This window comes from Penicillium griseofulvum, assembly GCF_001561935.1.
Source record: "Penicillium griseofulvum strain PG3 chromosome Unknown contig_86, whole genome shotgun sequence".
Lineage (NCBI taxonomy): Eukaryota > Fungi > Ascomycota > Eurotiomycetes > Eurotiales > Aspergillaceae > Penicillium > Penicillium griseofulvum.
The window spans coordinates 1,209,716-1,224,943 of NW_024467473.1; the positions used below are offsets into that span (position 1 = coordinate 1,209,716).

The 15,228-nt window shown below is 47.6% G+C and overlaps 5 protein-coding genes across 5 annotated transcripts; 1 reads left to right on the forward strand and 4 right to left on the reverse strand.

Moving 5' to 3' along the window:
• PGRI_037960 (GPI anchored serine-threonine rich protein) lies at positions 1-735 on the forward strand (the record flags this gene model as incomplete). The annotated part of the gene is made up of 1 exon (XM_040791509.1): positions 1-735. One exon carries the CDS (start codon positions 1-3, stop codon positions 733-735), a length of 735 nt encoding a protein of 244 aa, XP_040645586.1.
• Positions 736-1,851: 1,116 nt separating this feature from the next.
• On the reverse strand, positions 1,852-4,100 carry PGRI_037970 (fungal specific transcription factor domain-containing protein; the record flags this gene model as incomplete). The annotated part of the gene is made up of 3 exons (XM_040791510.1): positions 1,852-1,916; positions 1,971-3,806; positions 4,079-4,100. The coding sequence occupies 3 exons, from the start codon at positions 4,098-4,100 to the stop codon at positions 1,852-1,854; spliced, it is 1,923 nt and encodes a 640-aa protein (XP_040645587.1).
• Positions 4,101-5,119: 1,019 nt separating this feature from the next.
• Positions 5,120-8,439, reverse strand: PGRI_037980 (fungal specific transcription factor domain-containing protein; the record flags this gene model as incomplete). The annotated part of the gene is made up of 5 exons (XM_040791511.1): positions 5,120-6,166; positions 6,220-6,731; positions 6,791-6,908; positions 7,774-8,357; positions 8,409-8,439. 5 exons carry the CDS (start codon positions 8,437-8,439, stop codon positions 5,120-5,122), a joined length of 2,292 nt encoding a protein of 763 aa, XP_040645588.1.
• Positions 8,440-9,350: 911 nt separating this feature from the next.
• PGRI_037990 (uncharacterized protein) lies at positions 9,351-10,427 on the reverse strand (the record flags this gene model as incomplete). Its single annotated transcript, XM_040791512.1, has 1 exon — positions 9,351-10,427. One exon carries the CDS (start codon positions 10,425-10,427, stop codon positions 9,351-9,353), a length of 1,077 nt encoding a protein of 358 aa, XP_040645589.1.
• Positions 10,428-13,496: 3,069 nt separating this feature from the next.
• Positions 13,497-14,708, reverse strand: PGRI_038000 (SMP-30/gluconolactonase/LRE family protein; the record flags this gene model as incomplete). The annotated part of the gene is made up of 4 exons (XM_040791513.1): positions 13,497-14,085; positions 14,146-14,265; positions 14,352-14,512; positions 14,676-14,708. The coding sequence occupies 4 exons, from the start codon at positions 14,706-14,708 to the stop codon at positions 13,497-13,499; spliced, it is 903 nt and encodes a 300-aa protein (XP_040645590.1).
• Positions 14,709-15,228: the final 520 nt, after the last annotated feature.

The window sequence follows — 15,228 nt, forward strand, 5'->3', positions numbered from 1 at the left end:
ATGCGTTTCTCCATCGCCACCGTTTTCTCCGCCCTCGTGGCTCTCGCTGCTGCCCACACTCAGCCTGATTACACCAAGAACCCTACCGGCAATGCCATCGTCGCTCCTGGCTTGAACGAGATCGTGCCCGAGGGAAAGACCTACACCATCAAGTGGACTCCTACCACCACCGGTCCCATCTCTCTGGTCCTCCTGCGCGGCCCCTCCACCAACGTTCAGCCCCTCAAGACTCTCGCCGAGTCCATCCCCAACAGCGGCGAGTTCAAGTGGACTCCTGGCTCTGACCTCGAGGCCGATGTTACCCACTACGGTCTGCTCCTTGTTGTCGAGGGTACCGGCCAGTACCAGTACTCCACCCAGTTCGGTATCTCCGCCGCTCCTGGATCCGAGAAGAGCACCACCAAGGCCACCGAGAGCCAGACTGCCGCTCCTGAGCCTACTTCTGCCTCATCCACCGTCGTTGAGAGCACCGTGATCACCACCACCATCTGCCCTGAGACCGAGTCTGCTTCTGCCACCACCACCTCCAAGGCCACCCCCAGCGGTGTCTCCCCCGTCGGTCCTCCTTCCAGCCGTCCCTGGACCTCCATCCCTCTCACCACCACCACCGCCGGTCCCACTGGCACTGCCTCCGCTACTCCTTCGACTTCGTCCCCCGCCTTCAACGGCGCTGGTCGCAACGCCATCAGCGTCGGTGCTGTCATGGCCGGTGTCGTCGCTGCTTTCGCTCTCTAAACGCGTTCCCTTTAAAAGGAATCGCGTGCCGATGGCATTTTCTTTCTTCTACAAGCCGGAAATAATGTTTGTTGTTTTCATATAAGGCTTAATTTATTTTTGATATCTTGATATGGGCTTTCCGAATCTTGTCTTTTGGCGGGGTTTCTGTATCTCATACCATGTTTTTCTTCTTATGTGCAATATTTCTCGCATCTCGCTCAGCTATGCTGTAATGTGAAGTTCATGTCCTTATGCTTCTTCCTACCATGTAGTCTACCTGACCCTGGGGCATGAGTCGAGTTTGCACCTGTATAGACTTGTAGATAATCTTAGCTATGCAAGTCATCGACTAGACTTGAAGATCTTCTATGGCCTCAGGCACCCATGCATTAGTGATTGTGATATGGACCCGCCAAGCATCATCTCCTCGTGGGAAAAGAATATAGTGTGATCGATAGACTTGCCTAAATGGTAATGGTGCAGATACCTCATTGTCATAAAGTTGCTCCGTACACAGAGGCAAATAGGGGCAAAGACAGGTTTGAAACTGTCTCAGCAAACCACCTAGGCAGCTGCCCAGATGCGCAAACGTCCATGTCTTACAGATGTAGTACACCAAACAAGCAAAGCAGCAAACCGATTGCATTTGAATATATGATGTATTGTCACTTTACCTTACAACCTAAGTCCAGGGTAAAAGTATGTCAGTCAACTTCTTTTTAGTGAATAATATGAACAGATTACGCCATGCCGCCATCTACCAGAGAGAATTTGATGCAGTGTAGCTTTCTTTTGATGATATATCATATTCTGGAGACTGTAATAAATATCGAACACTGCCCTTTAAGTTATCTACATTAATCTGCCATTCGTCCTCTGCCACCATTGCTGAGGACCATACGGAGTACTTCCTCGGCCACTTGCAACAGCCAAGTTCCTCCACCAACCCACCATGGACCAAGAAGACGTCTTCTCCCGACTCATTTTCACCATCCTTCTCCTTTTATCCGTGGTCTTTTTGGACCATTTCCTCGTGCCGATACTAGTCCTCCTGGCCCTTACAGCTCTCAATTATATAGACCAGCTATTAAATCAACTCCGCCCGTTCATACGGTTTTGATACTTCATCTTCCGCTACGGAACCGTACGTCCCCAATTCCAAGCACTACTTTGGTCATCGGGAATCAGGTTGAACATGACTATCAACATATTAGTTAGAACTGATCATTGACCCGGATCTCGGCTTCACTTACGCTCACCAAAGGCACCGAATGTATCGTCAAGTTGCTCGAAGATATCCGCAGATGGGTATTCAGATGGTTCGACAGGTGTCTGAACTGGCCCACTATTCCCCTGTGTTGATTGAGGCGTGTCTGGGGACTGTCTGGAATGGGACGGTAACGGGGTTGTCGATATTGGAGGATTGTCGCGGAAGTCTTCTCGTGATAATGGCGAGTGACCCCCAATATGGTCTACACGAACCGGTTGTACATTCGAAATAACATCTCTCTCAGAAATCTCCCTGGGAAGGTTTGTTTCAAGTCCCCCTCTCAATGCACCGGACATCTCTCGCTCGACGGTTACTTTTAACAACTCCGTCAGAAGTTGTGCAGTCTGCTTGGCGATACGGTTGTGGGGACCCAAAGCTGCGCTAGCATGGATGATACGCATGATTCCAGTCTTTGCTTCGTGCGCGGCTGTCGTGAATGGTTGACTGGTTGGCAGGATGCAAAGGATGACTCCTGCGGTGAATTGTTGTAGGGAAGCGAAGGATTCGGCGAAATGATGCTTGAAACGGAGGACTGGGATGCGAGATATTCGCAGTGCAGCTGCAGTGGCCACTCTCAAGGACTCGTGGATTGCGTCTACTACCAAGCGTGAGCAGGAACTAGTGATTTTCTGCTCGAGTAATGGTCGACGGGCTTGTATTAGAGCTCCATCGTATGTTAATTGGAGAGTGGCTGCCTGTAAGATGATTGTTTCTGCTTGGTATTTAGTGCGTTGCGGTAATCCTTCGATTTGCTGTTGGAATTGTTCTAGGCGGTTGCCGCAGCTCCAGAACTCGAAATCGAATAATCGGGGGACTCTCTTTCGCCAGGAGATTAATTGTTCCTCGGAATCTTGTGCAGCTTCTGCGATTGCCAGGAGGTCCGCTTCGATTGTCTCTTTTCTTAATTGGAGACGACGAAACCGCGAAAGAATGTGTCGGATAATGTTGTAAATCTCGTGTTTCATAGCGAAAAACGCAGCTGTCGTTGTCGGCATTCCATCGCCAGATATCCATTCATTTTTCAGTAGAAGCGGATCAATGGCCAGATCATCCATGTCTCTGAGCGAGTGCAAAGCGACCAATCCAGTATCGATAGAGGAGGGTCGACCATAGATGCTCGACGCGAACGTGTCAGCAACAATAGCCTGGTTCCAACAGCGAGATCGAATCTCATCCACAACTGGACTATCACATTGCGCAGACTTCGTATAAAGATGAAGCGCATACGCAGACCTCACACCCATACCAGAGACAGTCCAAGCAATACTCGGCGAACTATGAAAACCATAATAGGAAGACACCAAGAAGCAGACCTGAACCGCTTCAAGTTGACAGTCGATTGAGATATCGAGCAGATTCCGTCGTATCTCATTAGTCAACCCGTGCATCAACTTCTCCCCGTCAACGGAGTATTCCCGCAACAATTTGTGCCCAGGCCATTTCAGATCTGGTAGGACAGAATGTAACCCAATCATAGCTACTGCCAAAACAGCCATGACAGGACTGAGATCTTGACGACGCCATGAAGTCTGGGATATTATCACGCGTGCGGTCTGTCGGAATGTGGGTTCGTAAAGTAGTAAGATGAACCATTGCATTCGGTCGAAGTAGGCGTCAATCAAGGCTAACATCACGGCTTCTGGGGGAAGTGCGACCTCTGTCAACTGCCATAATGAGTTGTCCAACGTAGGAGCTCCAGTATCGCCAGGGATCGATGCACCGGTCAAAGTCCGACCAGCTTCTTCCTCGTTGAAGACTCGTCTGGCGAAGTCAATCGCGGACGCATTAGCCCCAGACTGTGGTTTCTTTGGAGAGCGCTCTGGATAGGATGTTGAACTCTGTTTTGTACAAGGTATTTCGGGTGCTCCAGTGGAATGGAGAAAATTAGAATTTTTATGTGTCGCTGGTGCAATTGCTTTGTGCACTCCAGAACTGCCCCCTGGATTTTGTCTGCGAGTTCGTTTCGCTATGCGCTGGGATGTCTCGCATTTCTGACCAGCACGAGTACAAAGCATACAAGGGCGTGAGCTGTCGCACTATAGAAGCTCTATCAGTACTATAATTTTGAAGGATGGCCGTGGAGGGGTCTACCTTGAGTTTCTGTCGGCGACATCTGTCACATGCTCGTGATGTGCGGAGTGACTTTTGCAACAGATCAGTCTCTTGCTCCATGAGTTTAGTATAGTAAGGTAGTGTTCTTGCCAATCCCGTGCAAAATTGAAATTTGCAAGGTCCGGAGGAGGTGACAAAAACTGGGGTCCCCGCAATTTCGCCACCAACCGGGGCCAACTTTAATTGCCGTGGACGAAGCAATTATATCAATCTCCCAAGACCAACCAGAACGAGCTACATGACAGGAAAATGCATTTTTGACCTACTATGGAGTTTCCTGGCCCGAAATTGCGATTCCACATTTCAATTCGATATCTATGAGAACAAGCCACCAACCTCGTCATTGTCGAGACAAAGCGCAGTGGCCAAGTGAGTGCAGGGGAGGGACAAGCTCTGGGGTACATGGGAACACGCCTTACTCCCTATAGATCACATCCTACCTTACTAGCTAACCATGCTTTCAGTACCTAGCCGTTATCCATCAAGAACGGAAGGCAGCAGAAGAGCCAGAAATGCGACAGTTTACGGAGTGTCTACTGACGGGGAGTTGTTCTACTTCTTGTGCATCAATGATGACGGCAAGGTATAGAAAAGTTCCCCTCCTTTTCACTTAAATTCAATTAGCTTATGCGGTCAAAGGGGGACCGAATTTTTCTGCGACGAGGTTGTTGACCTTTTGGGGTTTATTATGAAGGAAGCGATGACCATCTCGCCATACACTTCCCGGTTCAACTCGAACCATGCCTCAACAGAGGATGATCCGATCACCCTTTCCTAGGTTAACTTTACTCTTGTTGCATAGCTTGACAGGTTTTCTTGCTTAATCATACTTATAATATTGCTAATACATGTTATTATCCTGCCGAGATTTTGAGAATGTGAATTTGGCGACTGATCCTACGAGTTAAACCTATCATTCCACGTGCTAGATAGGAGCTGTTCACTGGTTTTTGAACCTGGCTATATTAGAGAATAGTATGACATTCTGTGAACGCTAATAATTAAATGCTTTTAATTGTATCAAGTCCTGATCAAACCCAAAAGATGTCCACGAGCATTTTGCGCCTGTGAAAGAACAATCTCAGCTGCAGGATAAGTTTGTAGTAAATGTCCAGCTGCTTCCTCGCAAGCATACAAGTTCGACATAGCCTGCATCCTCACAATAGCATCCGGGACTTTCAAATCAGGAATGCTGGCCTCAAGAATAATACCCAGTATTGTAACAGTGCTTCCAGGGAGGAAATGAAGCATCCTGCATTCATGCAGTTCATTGAGAGTCTCATTGACTCGCAAAGTCAAACCTCTCATTTCCGACGTAATGGTGGTCTCGAGACCATCTCCTCCACTCGACGCAGCTTGGCAGAGTATAGACATCGCGGTGAGATGGAGGAGATACAGGAAAGCTTGGTGGACGAGGAGGACGATCTCCGGGGACTCTGTATGACAGCCATGCAAGAGTGATGGGGAAAAATAATGTGCTGGGGCGGGGAGTTCTTGAATCCAGGTCCTTAGAAGCTGTTCACAGCCCGTTATGGAAGCCTGTGATATATTGGACTTGGGGACCATGGAGTATTCACAGTCTCCTGACGGTGCCGGTGACCAAGCATCTTGGTAAAGAAGATTGATGATGACGCCCATGCAATGAGCGAGTTTGATCTCCTGGATGAATAGCAACATCATTCGCTCTTGGTTTTCCCAGTTGAGCATAATTGATGCTTCTCCCAGCATGACCAGCACAAGTTCATGGTACGGCTCGGAGGAATAGTATTTCGTGGCTTCCAGTAGCGACATTGTAATATCGCTGTTTGGGATTCGTAGTGGTCGACGGAAACCTAGGGAGAGAATCCGGTCACGCACGTAGAGACACCACCACAGTCTGTGCTTGTGTGAAAAACTACCTGTTTCTAAACTCGCAAGGAGACCGACGCGTTCTGCTGTCGAATATGCGAGATCGAACCAGTATGTTGGGACTTTGTGGCCATCTCCACTTCCGTGCCACTGCATCATAAGTAATAATGCTTGGATCTGGGTGTATGCGTTGGGTTCGGTCTCGAACTCATAAAGAAGCTGAGTCAAAATTAGTCTTGACCTGTCATAGATTTTGTCTCTAGATATCTCACCTTGGCTCGTCCAAATAATGTTCTTCGTAATGCTTTTCGTGATGAGAACCCGGCTTTGATGGCAGTTTCTTGCTCAATAAATGCACTGCCAGCCAGCATGACAGCTTGATGAAGTAGCGGACTTGGAAATCGGGATTCATCCTCGATCATGACATTGAGTAAAAACCATTGCAAATCAATGACAGGCAGCAGAGGATGAACATATTTGATATAAGCCCCGAGCAAGTGATTGCGAAGTTCGAGGGGCACTATTCTGAGAGCTCCTTTCAAATGTAGATACTCTTTACTTTCTTTAGAGATATCCGGAAGCTGAATTTGGAAAGTTCTTTCCACCTCAAATGGCTGATTGTGCTCCGCTGGAAAAAGATCCGGGGTCTGCGGCGACAGCAGCTCATTTATCGTCGTAAGATAGCTGTCTAAGGGATATGTCTGGGGCACATTGTGTGTCAAGGTCATATGCGGTTGATTAGATATCTGCTTACTCCCTGACGTGACGAACTGCGCAAAAGGACCTAACAATGTCAGTGACAATGCAGAAGTTGGGGTAATATGCTTGGCGCATATGTCTCACCTAGATCATTACCACCTCTTTCCAACCGATCTACATCCTCGGCCTTGGAAAAGGCCTCGAGAAGACTAGTAGATGACGGCAGATCCATCGGCACGGACTCCGGTTCCTTGGTCTGCTGCTAAACGGATTAGCGTTGGGGCAACTTATATAGTCGGGGTGATTACCTTGATTCTTGAGGACACCGGCAGTGATAACTCGATTGTCTGCAACAGACAGATGAACTGATCTCAGTTTCACACCGTAGCTTTGATTGTCCTTGACACACTCTAATTGAGTTACTTGCAGTTTCCCTGCTGTCTGGAGAATTGCCCTTAATAAGACACGAGAACCATCCGCGTCATCCGTGGAGTAAGTCGGGGCCCCGCATTGTCTGGTGATCATTGGTTGTTCCTTTGTTCGAAATCTCCAGTCTAGACCCCTTAAGTTCGTCAGAAATTGCGGTGAGTGGACGATCAACTTCCACCGGATCAAAACGACCATTCGGGAACTTCCACCGGAACTTAGTAACCAATCACATCGTTGGAATTTGATCTTCACATGCTAAACAGGAGTTTAAATTTCTTCCTTTGTTCTATAAAAGTTTCAAAACGACTCAGATTCAGAAAAAAAATTGAAAAGTCCATTCCAACAAAAGTCGTTTCCACAAATTAAGCCTTTTTCGGCCTTTTGTTGCTGTTGACCTATCCAAACAGAATGATATTTGAGAAGACAACTAAAGATACTGATACAGAGAGCAGAGAGGAGAAGGTTGATTCCTATAGAAGCTACACACCTAAATATCTAAGGCCTGATAACCCTGATAACCCAGGCACCCAGGCACCCAGCATGTGATACAACATATTCAACCTCAAAATAATCTACCAAGCCAACCGACCATCCTTATTAATAAATCCCCCGGCCTCCCCATCCCTCTCGCCAAGCACAATCTTCAAAATCCCTCTACCAGACTCCAACGGATCCCCCGCCCTCCCATACGCACTAACAGCAGCCTCATCCTCACCCCTCAAATTTGACCTCACAAGTCCAGGACAGAATGCAAAAACCTTCACACCTTGCAACCGCTTCTGCAACTGAACAGTCATCATATTCAGCGCCGTTTTGCTGGCCCGGTACTCTTCCCAAGGCGCAGTATAATAAGGACTATTGGGATCAGTTGCCAAAGCCATTGAGCCCAGACCACTGGATATCTGGATCAAATAGGGTTTTCCTGATTTGAGGAGGAGGGGCGTGAAAGCTTCTGAGACGAGAGCTGGGCCGATTACGTTGGTCGAGAAGATCTGGTTTAGCTTGGCGCGGCCGGTACTGTTTGGTGCGGCGGTGCCGGCGTTGTTGATTAGGACGTCGAGTCGGTTGAATTGTTTGGCTACGGTTTCCGCTGCTTGTGATATGGAGGTGTCGTCTTCCACGTTTAGATGGAGGAGGGATAGTGTTCCTTTGAGATTTTGGGTTTCGAGGGAGGAGAGGGCTTGTTGGCCTTTTTGGAGGTCGCGACAGGCCATTATTACATGGTGGTTTGGGTTTGTGGCTAGAGTTTGAGTGGTTGCATAGCCCACTCCTGAATTTGCGCCTGGATAGAGTTAGGCTTTGGGTCTGGTTGGCGTTTTACTCGGTGGCTTACCTGTGATGAGGATGATGGTTTGTTCGGACATGTTGTCGTTGTTTAGTCTGTGGGAAGGTTGGGAAAGATGGGATTGAGTTGATGATACTCTTTATTATGGGCATCACGACCTTTATATACTAACGATGAGAAACATATCAGCTATTCGAGTGAGATATACAAGTCGGGTTTAAGCTTAACACCGTGAGGTTTTCTGTCGGTGTTAAGCCGGAGACCGAGATGTGTTAACCTTGACAGAACACCAAAGAGATATTTATGATATCATAGAAGCCTGTGATACCCTGCATCACTGTGTCTATCACCGGGCGACCAATCACTTCTAAGTACTGTATGTCTCAGAGTTACATTGCAGGCTAAGCTTTTTGAGACTTCGGCCCTCGGGATCCGAGTTCTGAAAATGTACAGCTTGAAGGACTGAGCCGCATGATATTTAGCTACCTAGGGAGTTCTTACGAAGTTAGGTGCTCAAAAGATTTCATGGACATTGGATTCTGTTCAAAATATGTCTTATATTTTCCAATTTATATTTTCCAATTCAAAACAAAACTGACTCAATACATCGCCAATGGAGGTATCATCGCTGTGCAATCCATACACGAAAAGAGCGAGAAAACAATCGAAAGAGCGACAGGATGGTAGGAAGGCTAATATAACGACAGCGAGGATAGAAAAGTATAGTTGTCACTTTCAGAACTCGAGTCTTTTGTGGCCCGGAAGAAATGTAGATCGATAGTTATACACACCCAGCCCAAAGGAAGAGGCACTTCTTGAGTAGACCAACCTAAAGGAGTATAGACTAACTGCAAGCGGTCATGCCAGTGACCGCTTTTTGTCTCTGGTAGCAGCAGCATACACAAGAGAGGGGGAGGATTAAGAGTGTAATGGAAAGGGAAAATGACAAGAGAGAACGAAAATATAGTTTTCTGTTTCAATCGACACGTATCAAGGACGAGACCATGGTCCTTGCAGTGGAGGCAGCGGACCACCGGAAACGGACGGTGACCCAGAAGGAGGGCCAGCCACTGCCCGGCCGGTGGGTGCAATGGGCGTTGAAGAATACGGGGGACTTGCAGGCCAGCCAGGTTGAGACTGAACGGGGTCGATCAGTCTTCCTTGTGGAGCTGGACCCGCCGAAGTCGGCTGTGTGCCTGAAGCGGATCGGGCAGCATCGGCGCCCGACCAAGACGCTGTGGTGCCCGGTTCAGATGCGGGGAGGAGGGTGGTTTGGGAGCGTGGAGAAGACGGTCTTGGGGGTAAGGCGCTTAGGGACATTGTGCGGCCGAGATGATCACGGTAGAAATCTCGCTCGGAGCGGTAGTGGTCTCGTTGTTGGATGAGGGAGCGAAGCTCCTCGCTTTGGCGGCGGACTGTTTCTACGCCACGCTGGATCTCATCCTGTTGTGCGGTGAGACGCTGCTCGAGTTGCATTTCATTGCGCTTCCGATTTCGGAAGCGTCTTGATGCATCGCTGTTGGCTTTGCGCTTCTCTGCTTGGCTAGAAGAGCCGGATCGCATGTCTAGTACGCATGGTATCATTCCCATTGGGAGCGGGCTAACATGTGGCGTTCCGGCTCGTGAGGGGGCTTGTTCGGGGCGTCTGGGGCCTTTGGTTGCAGGAATTGGTCGGGTCATAGGGTCCATTGTCATATACGGAGACGCAGTGGGATATGGTGCGGTGCTTTGTGGGAGAGAGACATTGGTCACTGCTGGAGATACACGGCCAAAGGGACTGAAAGTTGAATGAGGCGTGCTGGGGCTTGTTTCTTGCGAGTTCGGGTTGGTGAGCGGCCCCGGGCCGGCACTGGTTCGCCGTGAATGTAGGGAAGTCAGCGGAGGCTGGGTGCTAGTGAGGGATGCTATTGAGCGTAGACCAGTCTCTATAGGCAGAGGCGAACTAGTGACGGGCAGACGTGGACCCAACAAAGTTTCATGAGGAACTAGCGGTGACTGTGCGACACTTGACTGACCAGACCTGCCGCCCCCGCCAACAAACCGTGCAGAAGGCGATGCTGGATTCATCAAAGGTCGTGAATGAGACCTAGGGGATAATGGCTGCGACGCCGAAGGATATCCTGAGCGGTTTGGCGAAGTGCCGGGACGAGGCGAGGATGGACCCGGTAAGCTCAATGGCTCACGACTGAGTGCAGTCAGATCAGCCTGTGGATGATTCAAGATGGAGTGAACACCAATGGGTCGCGATGACATGGATTCCAGTGGTGGCTCCACCGGTCCATATGGATGCCATGACTGAGGTCGAGGTCGTTGAGGTGGCCGGCGGGCAGGATTTCGGTTGCTTGTCAATGCACGGTCATTGTCACTCGCACGGTCATCTGATTGAGCCACATCTCTGGACAATGAACCTGCACGTCGAGAATCCTGCGACATAGAAACCAAATCTCCCACGACGGGACGGGAGTTAGGGCATGACCGAAACCCCCCTCTCTCCTCGCTGTGTTCTCGAGTAGAGAGAGAGGGTGCAGGCGATGGATATTCTGAATAGAGTGACAAATTGGGTGAGTGTGCTGAGTACAACACACTAATACCTAAGGCAGCCACGATGAATGAGAAGATATATAGAACGGATAACTCGATTCTCAATTGAGGATCGAGTGAAAAGATCAGAAGCTAGAAAGGTAAAAGATAAAAAGAGCTAAAGGGAATTAAGAAAAATATAAAATGGGGGCGACAAGCTTAAGAAGCGTTAAATAGCAGCGGTGAGAGAATGATCCATCACCTGGTCTGGATGGCTCCAAGACAAGTAAAGTTGTCTCTCTGTCCGACCCAGTCTGGCGGATAGTTGGGCATCCTCTTATCCCTCTAAACCCCCGGAGTATTGGGCTTCCCTTTTTTTTGTTTTTTTTTTTATTATATTTAGTTTTTAAATTTTTAGTTTTTTTCATTTTTTATAGAAAATTAGTAAAATTGAAAGGGGAATAAAAAAAAAGAAAAGAAAAGATAGAAATAGAAAAGTACTTGTCTGAAGTACATGATATCACCCCCTATTACCATAGTAAATCCAAAGTACCCGGGGAAAGCGATCGTCATGCACAGCACAAATCATCGGGAGCTGCAAGTGTGCACCGTCACCATGGACATGGAGTGGAGTCTGTTTTTTTGTTTTTTTTTTTTTTTTTGTTTCTATTATATATTGGTTTTTTTGTTCCTTAAACAGTTAGGGTTAAAAGGGAAAATCCAGAAAGTTCCTTTATAACGAACTATCTATATCCACTATTAGTGAGGCAATGGTTGCCTACGCCCTAATGGTCCTGTCAATTTCCGACAATATGGTGAACTAAACATATTAAAACAAAGTTTATTGAATATGTTGTGCATCACAAATCTTCCCCGTGTCCCGGCAAAAGGGGCCGTTACCGTTGACCGTTTCGGCTATAGACAACCTACCTACTACTTTTATAATATTTTGACGTCATTAACTAGGGTAACGCAAATGCTAGACCCCAATATCAACTTAAAAAAGACCTCATTGGTGTGACAGCCCTATATAAACCTGATTTTAGAGTACGAAAGTATGAAGTCCGGAGTACGGAGAGGAGGTGAAGGTGACAACTCTCACATTTGCTCCACGATCGGACCAGGCGGAAAGGGATCCGGGTTCCCCTAGCCTCATAATGTGAGATGCATGTGGATAGCTCTGTTTCCTTCAAGCTTACCCTAGATGGGATAATGATTCCGCGTGGCAATTCTCAAATAAGCAGCGGAGATCGATTTAGTGTCTCACGCAGTGGATGCTTGAGGAATAAAAACAAAAATTATAGGCGAGCTGAACTGGAAGCGTATTCTTGGCATTTCGTTCAGGCGGCATTGCATTGTCACCGGAAATGTTTCATGATATCCGCAGCTTTGAGATAGATCTTTTATGTGGTCTCATGCACAAATCATCCCAAGGCTGGACCTTGAAGGGGGCTGTCAGTTGCAGAGTTTCCGTAGTGTATTTTCTTTTTTTTTTTTATGTTTTTCCTTTCTCTTTTTTTTTCGACGAATCATTGGACATAAACCACAATTGCGGTCTGATACATCCAGTGATTTTGACTGGTTGAATTGAATGGGGCTATATTGTCTACGGAGTAGTTGAATTTGGCACACTCGTCTTTCTATTTCCTTTCTGTCTTTGTGGCTTAAATCTCAAACCGCCGTTCCCAGACCATTAAAGTCCTTCCCGTCTAGGCAGGTAGCTTTGTGCCGAATATGCGTGACATCGGACTATTTGAATTGTGCAGAAACGGAGAAGTTAAAAATATATCCGGTAGAATGGATTCATCGATAACTGGATGCCTTCTTTTTTTTCAATTTTCAGTTGAACTTCAAAGTGGATACCTTTGCCCCCTATTTCATGATCTTAGGGGTTCACCGTATTGATCTCCGATTATCTCGTGTCCGCTGCAACCGCATTTTCCATCAGTAAAAGAATAGCTTTGTCTAAGATCCCAGTTGACAGGTAGATCTTCCCTCTACTAGTCCTCGGAAAAGCAACACAAAACTATAAAACATATACACTCCGTGCCTGCGTCCTGCAGGGCGGATCTACCCAAAAGGGGTGGCAGTGCTATGACCTACCCACGCGTTCCTCGCGGCCGAACTCCAGCCGAGTTCCAAATCGAACGGGAATTAGGAACCTACAATGTATAGTATGTATGGGTTATATGGTCGACATGATGTGAGATATGCAGAAACCTGATTCGATCTATAAACCTCTTGTCCCTTGCGTGGGCTGCAGTGGAAGGTTACCCTAAACCCAGGTTGCCGGACAATGACAGCGACCCGGCATGCTCCCCCCCGTTTGTTGATCACCGATCTACACTCGACTTTCCACTGCATATCCGGATTTCCTAACGTACTTTTTCCTTTGTCGGGACTATCATTACCGCCTTTTGACCCAATTTTTTGGCGCGGGAAATGCAATGTACTAGTGATGCACCATTGATCCTGCTCTACACTATACTCCATACGCACATGTATGGTGGATGCGGACAGAAGTACGAAGAATAAGAATAGATCATCAAGAAACATGTACTCTGTGGCAGGATATGCTATGTACTATGTACTATCCATGTACAAATCCCTCAGACCCTATCCCTGAAACCGAAATTCATTCTTAGGCACGCCACGGACCCCGACGTCAACCCTGAAAACCCGGCCCCCATATCTAACCGACTGAGGCAACCGGTCATCATCACGATCATCCTTGGCGGTAGTAATGAACAATTCTGTACCAATAAAGACTGGACAGGTCACGTTGCGGGTCGGGAGATCGATCTGACCGATAATCTTTCCGGCCGGGGAAATGCGCAAGACCTTTCCGCCGCCATAGATAGCGCTCCAGATGCATCCCTCGACATCAATAGCGAAGCCATCGGGCTCTAGTGCATCACCGATATCGAAGTGCACCCGGCGATTACTGATCGCACCGCTGGACGCATCAAAGTCAAAGGCAAAGATCTTGCCTGTTGGCGAATCAGTCAGGTACATCACGTCGTCTGTCAGGTTCCACCCGATCCCGTTGGGGATCGTCACCGCTGCCAACATATGGTGCACAGTCTGGTCTGGGTCTAGTCTAAATAGAACGCCTTCAGCTTCTGGTTTCTTGACCTTCGGGTCGTTCATCGCTCCGGCCCAAAATCGGCCATGACTATCGATTGCCCCATCATTGAAACGCATCCTTTTGAAACAAATTAGTGTTAAACTTATGATGTGCCCTTTTTTTTATTTAATTATTTACCTTTCGGCTTTGGCCCCATCTCCCCAAAGGTCATGAATATCATGAATATATGAGAGTTTCCCGGTAGTCTGGTCCAGCCGGGCAAATCCATTTTTGGCCCCAACAATTAGCTCATTGGGGCTATTGGTAATATTAGCGGTCACGCTAAAAGTCCACGTGGTTATCTCGTCAGCAATAGTTTTTTAATTTAACGAAAGAAAACCCACCCAATAGAGGTATCGGTATCAATGACCTTCAATGAGTCAGGTCCTTTAGACAGATCGAGTCGATAGAGTTTGTGGTCCCAGATATCAATGAAACGAAATTCATTCTTGGCCACATCATAAAAGGGACCTTCGAGTAGTGTTCCTGGGATGTCAAGGTATGGCTGATGAAGTTAGCTTTGGTGTTTTTTTTTTTGCTTTTTCTTTTTTCCTGTCCTCCGACAGGCTCGGGACAAAATAATCTCTGACCGACACGAGAAACCAGGGGAGTAAAAAAAAAAAAAAGGGCAGCGAATCAGGAAATGTCAAATAACGTGGATTACTCACTTCGTTGACCGTCCACCTCTGAATTTCAGACATTGCCGATCGGTAGAGTGGACACCGCTATTTGAGAAGAGGGGTGAGAGAGATGGTTAGGCTCCAAATTGACACCTGTTGAAAGCCAATTGCGGAAGGTAAATTATCGGAGTCACTGGTCCGTATATTGTATTTATATTGAAGGGAATTAGGAGAAGAAAGTGGGAGATGCCAAGACACCCCCCACGAGGGCTTACTATCCCACGCTGGGGTAGCATCATTTCCACAGGTACCTTTGTACAGAGTAATCTATTTCATTTGCCAACTCGTATACAAGGATCCCACGTCCGTTCGTCATAAAAAAGACCCAATCCCACGCGTGAATCACCTGCAGAAATTATGCGAATCATCACACAGTCCAGTCTGAAATCTCCACGGAGTCCAACGGAGCGCTCCGTGTGAACTCTGCAATTCATGCAGTACATAGAGTTCAGGGCGAAAAAAAAAAAAACCAATATAATCTCTAACAAAGAACAGATCATCGGGGGCCAGGTGGCTTTTCACATGACCAACTCTGCATGCA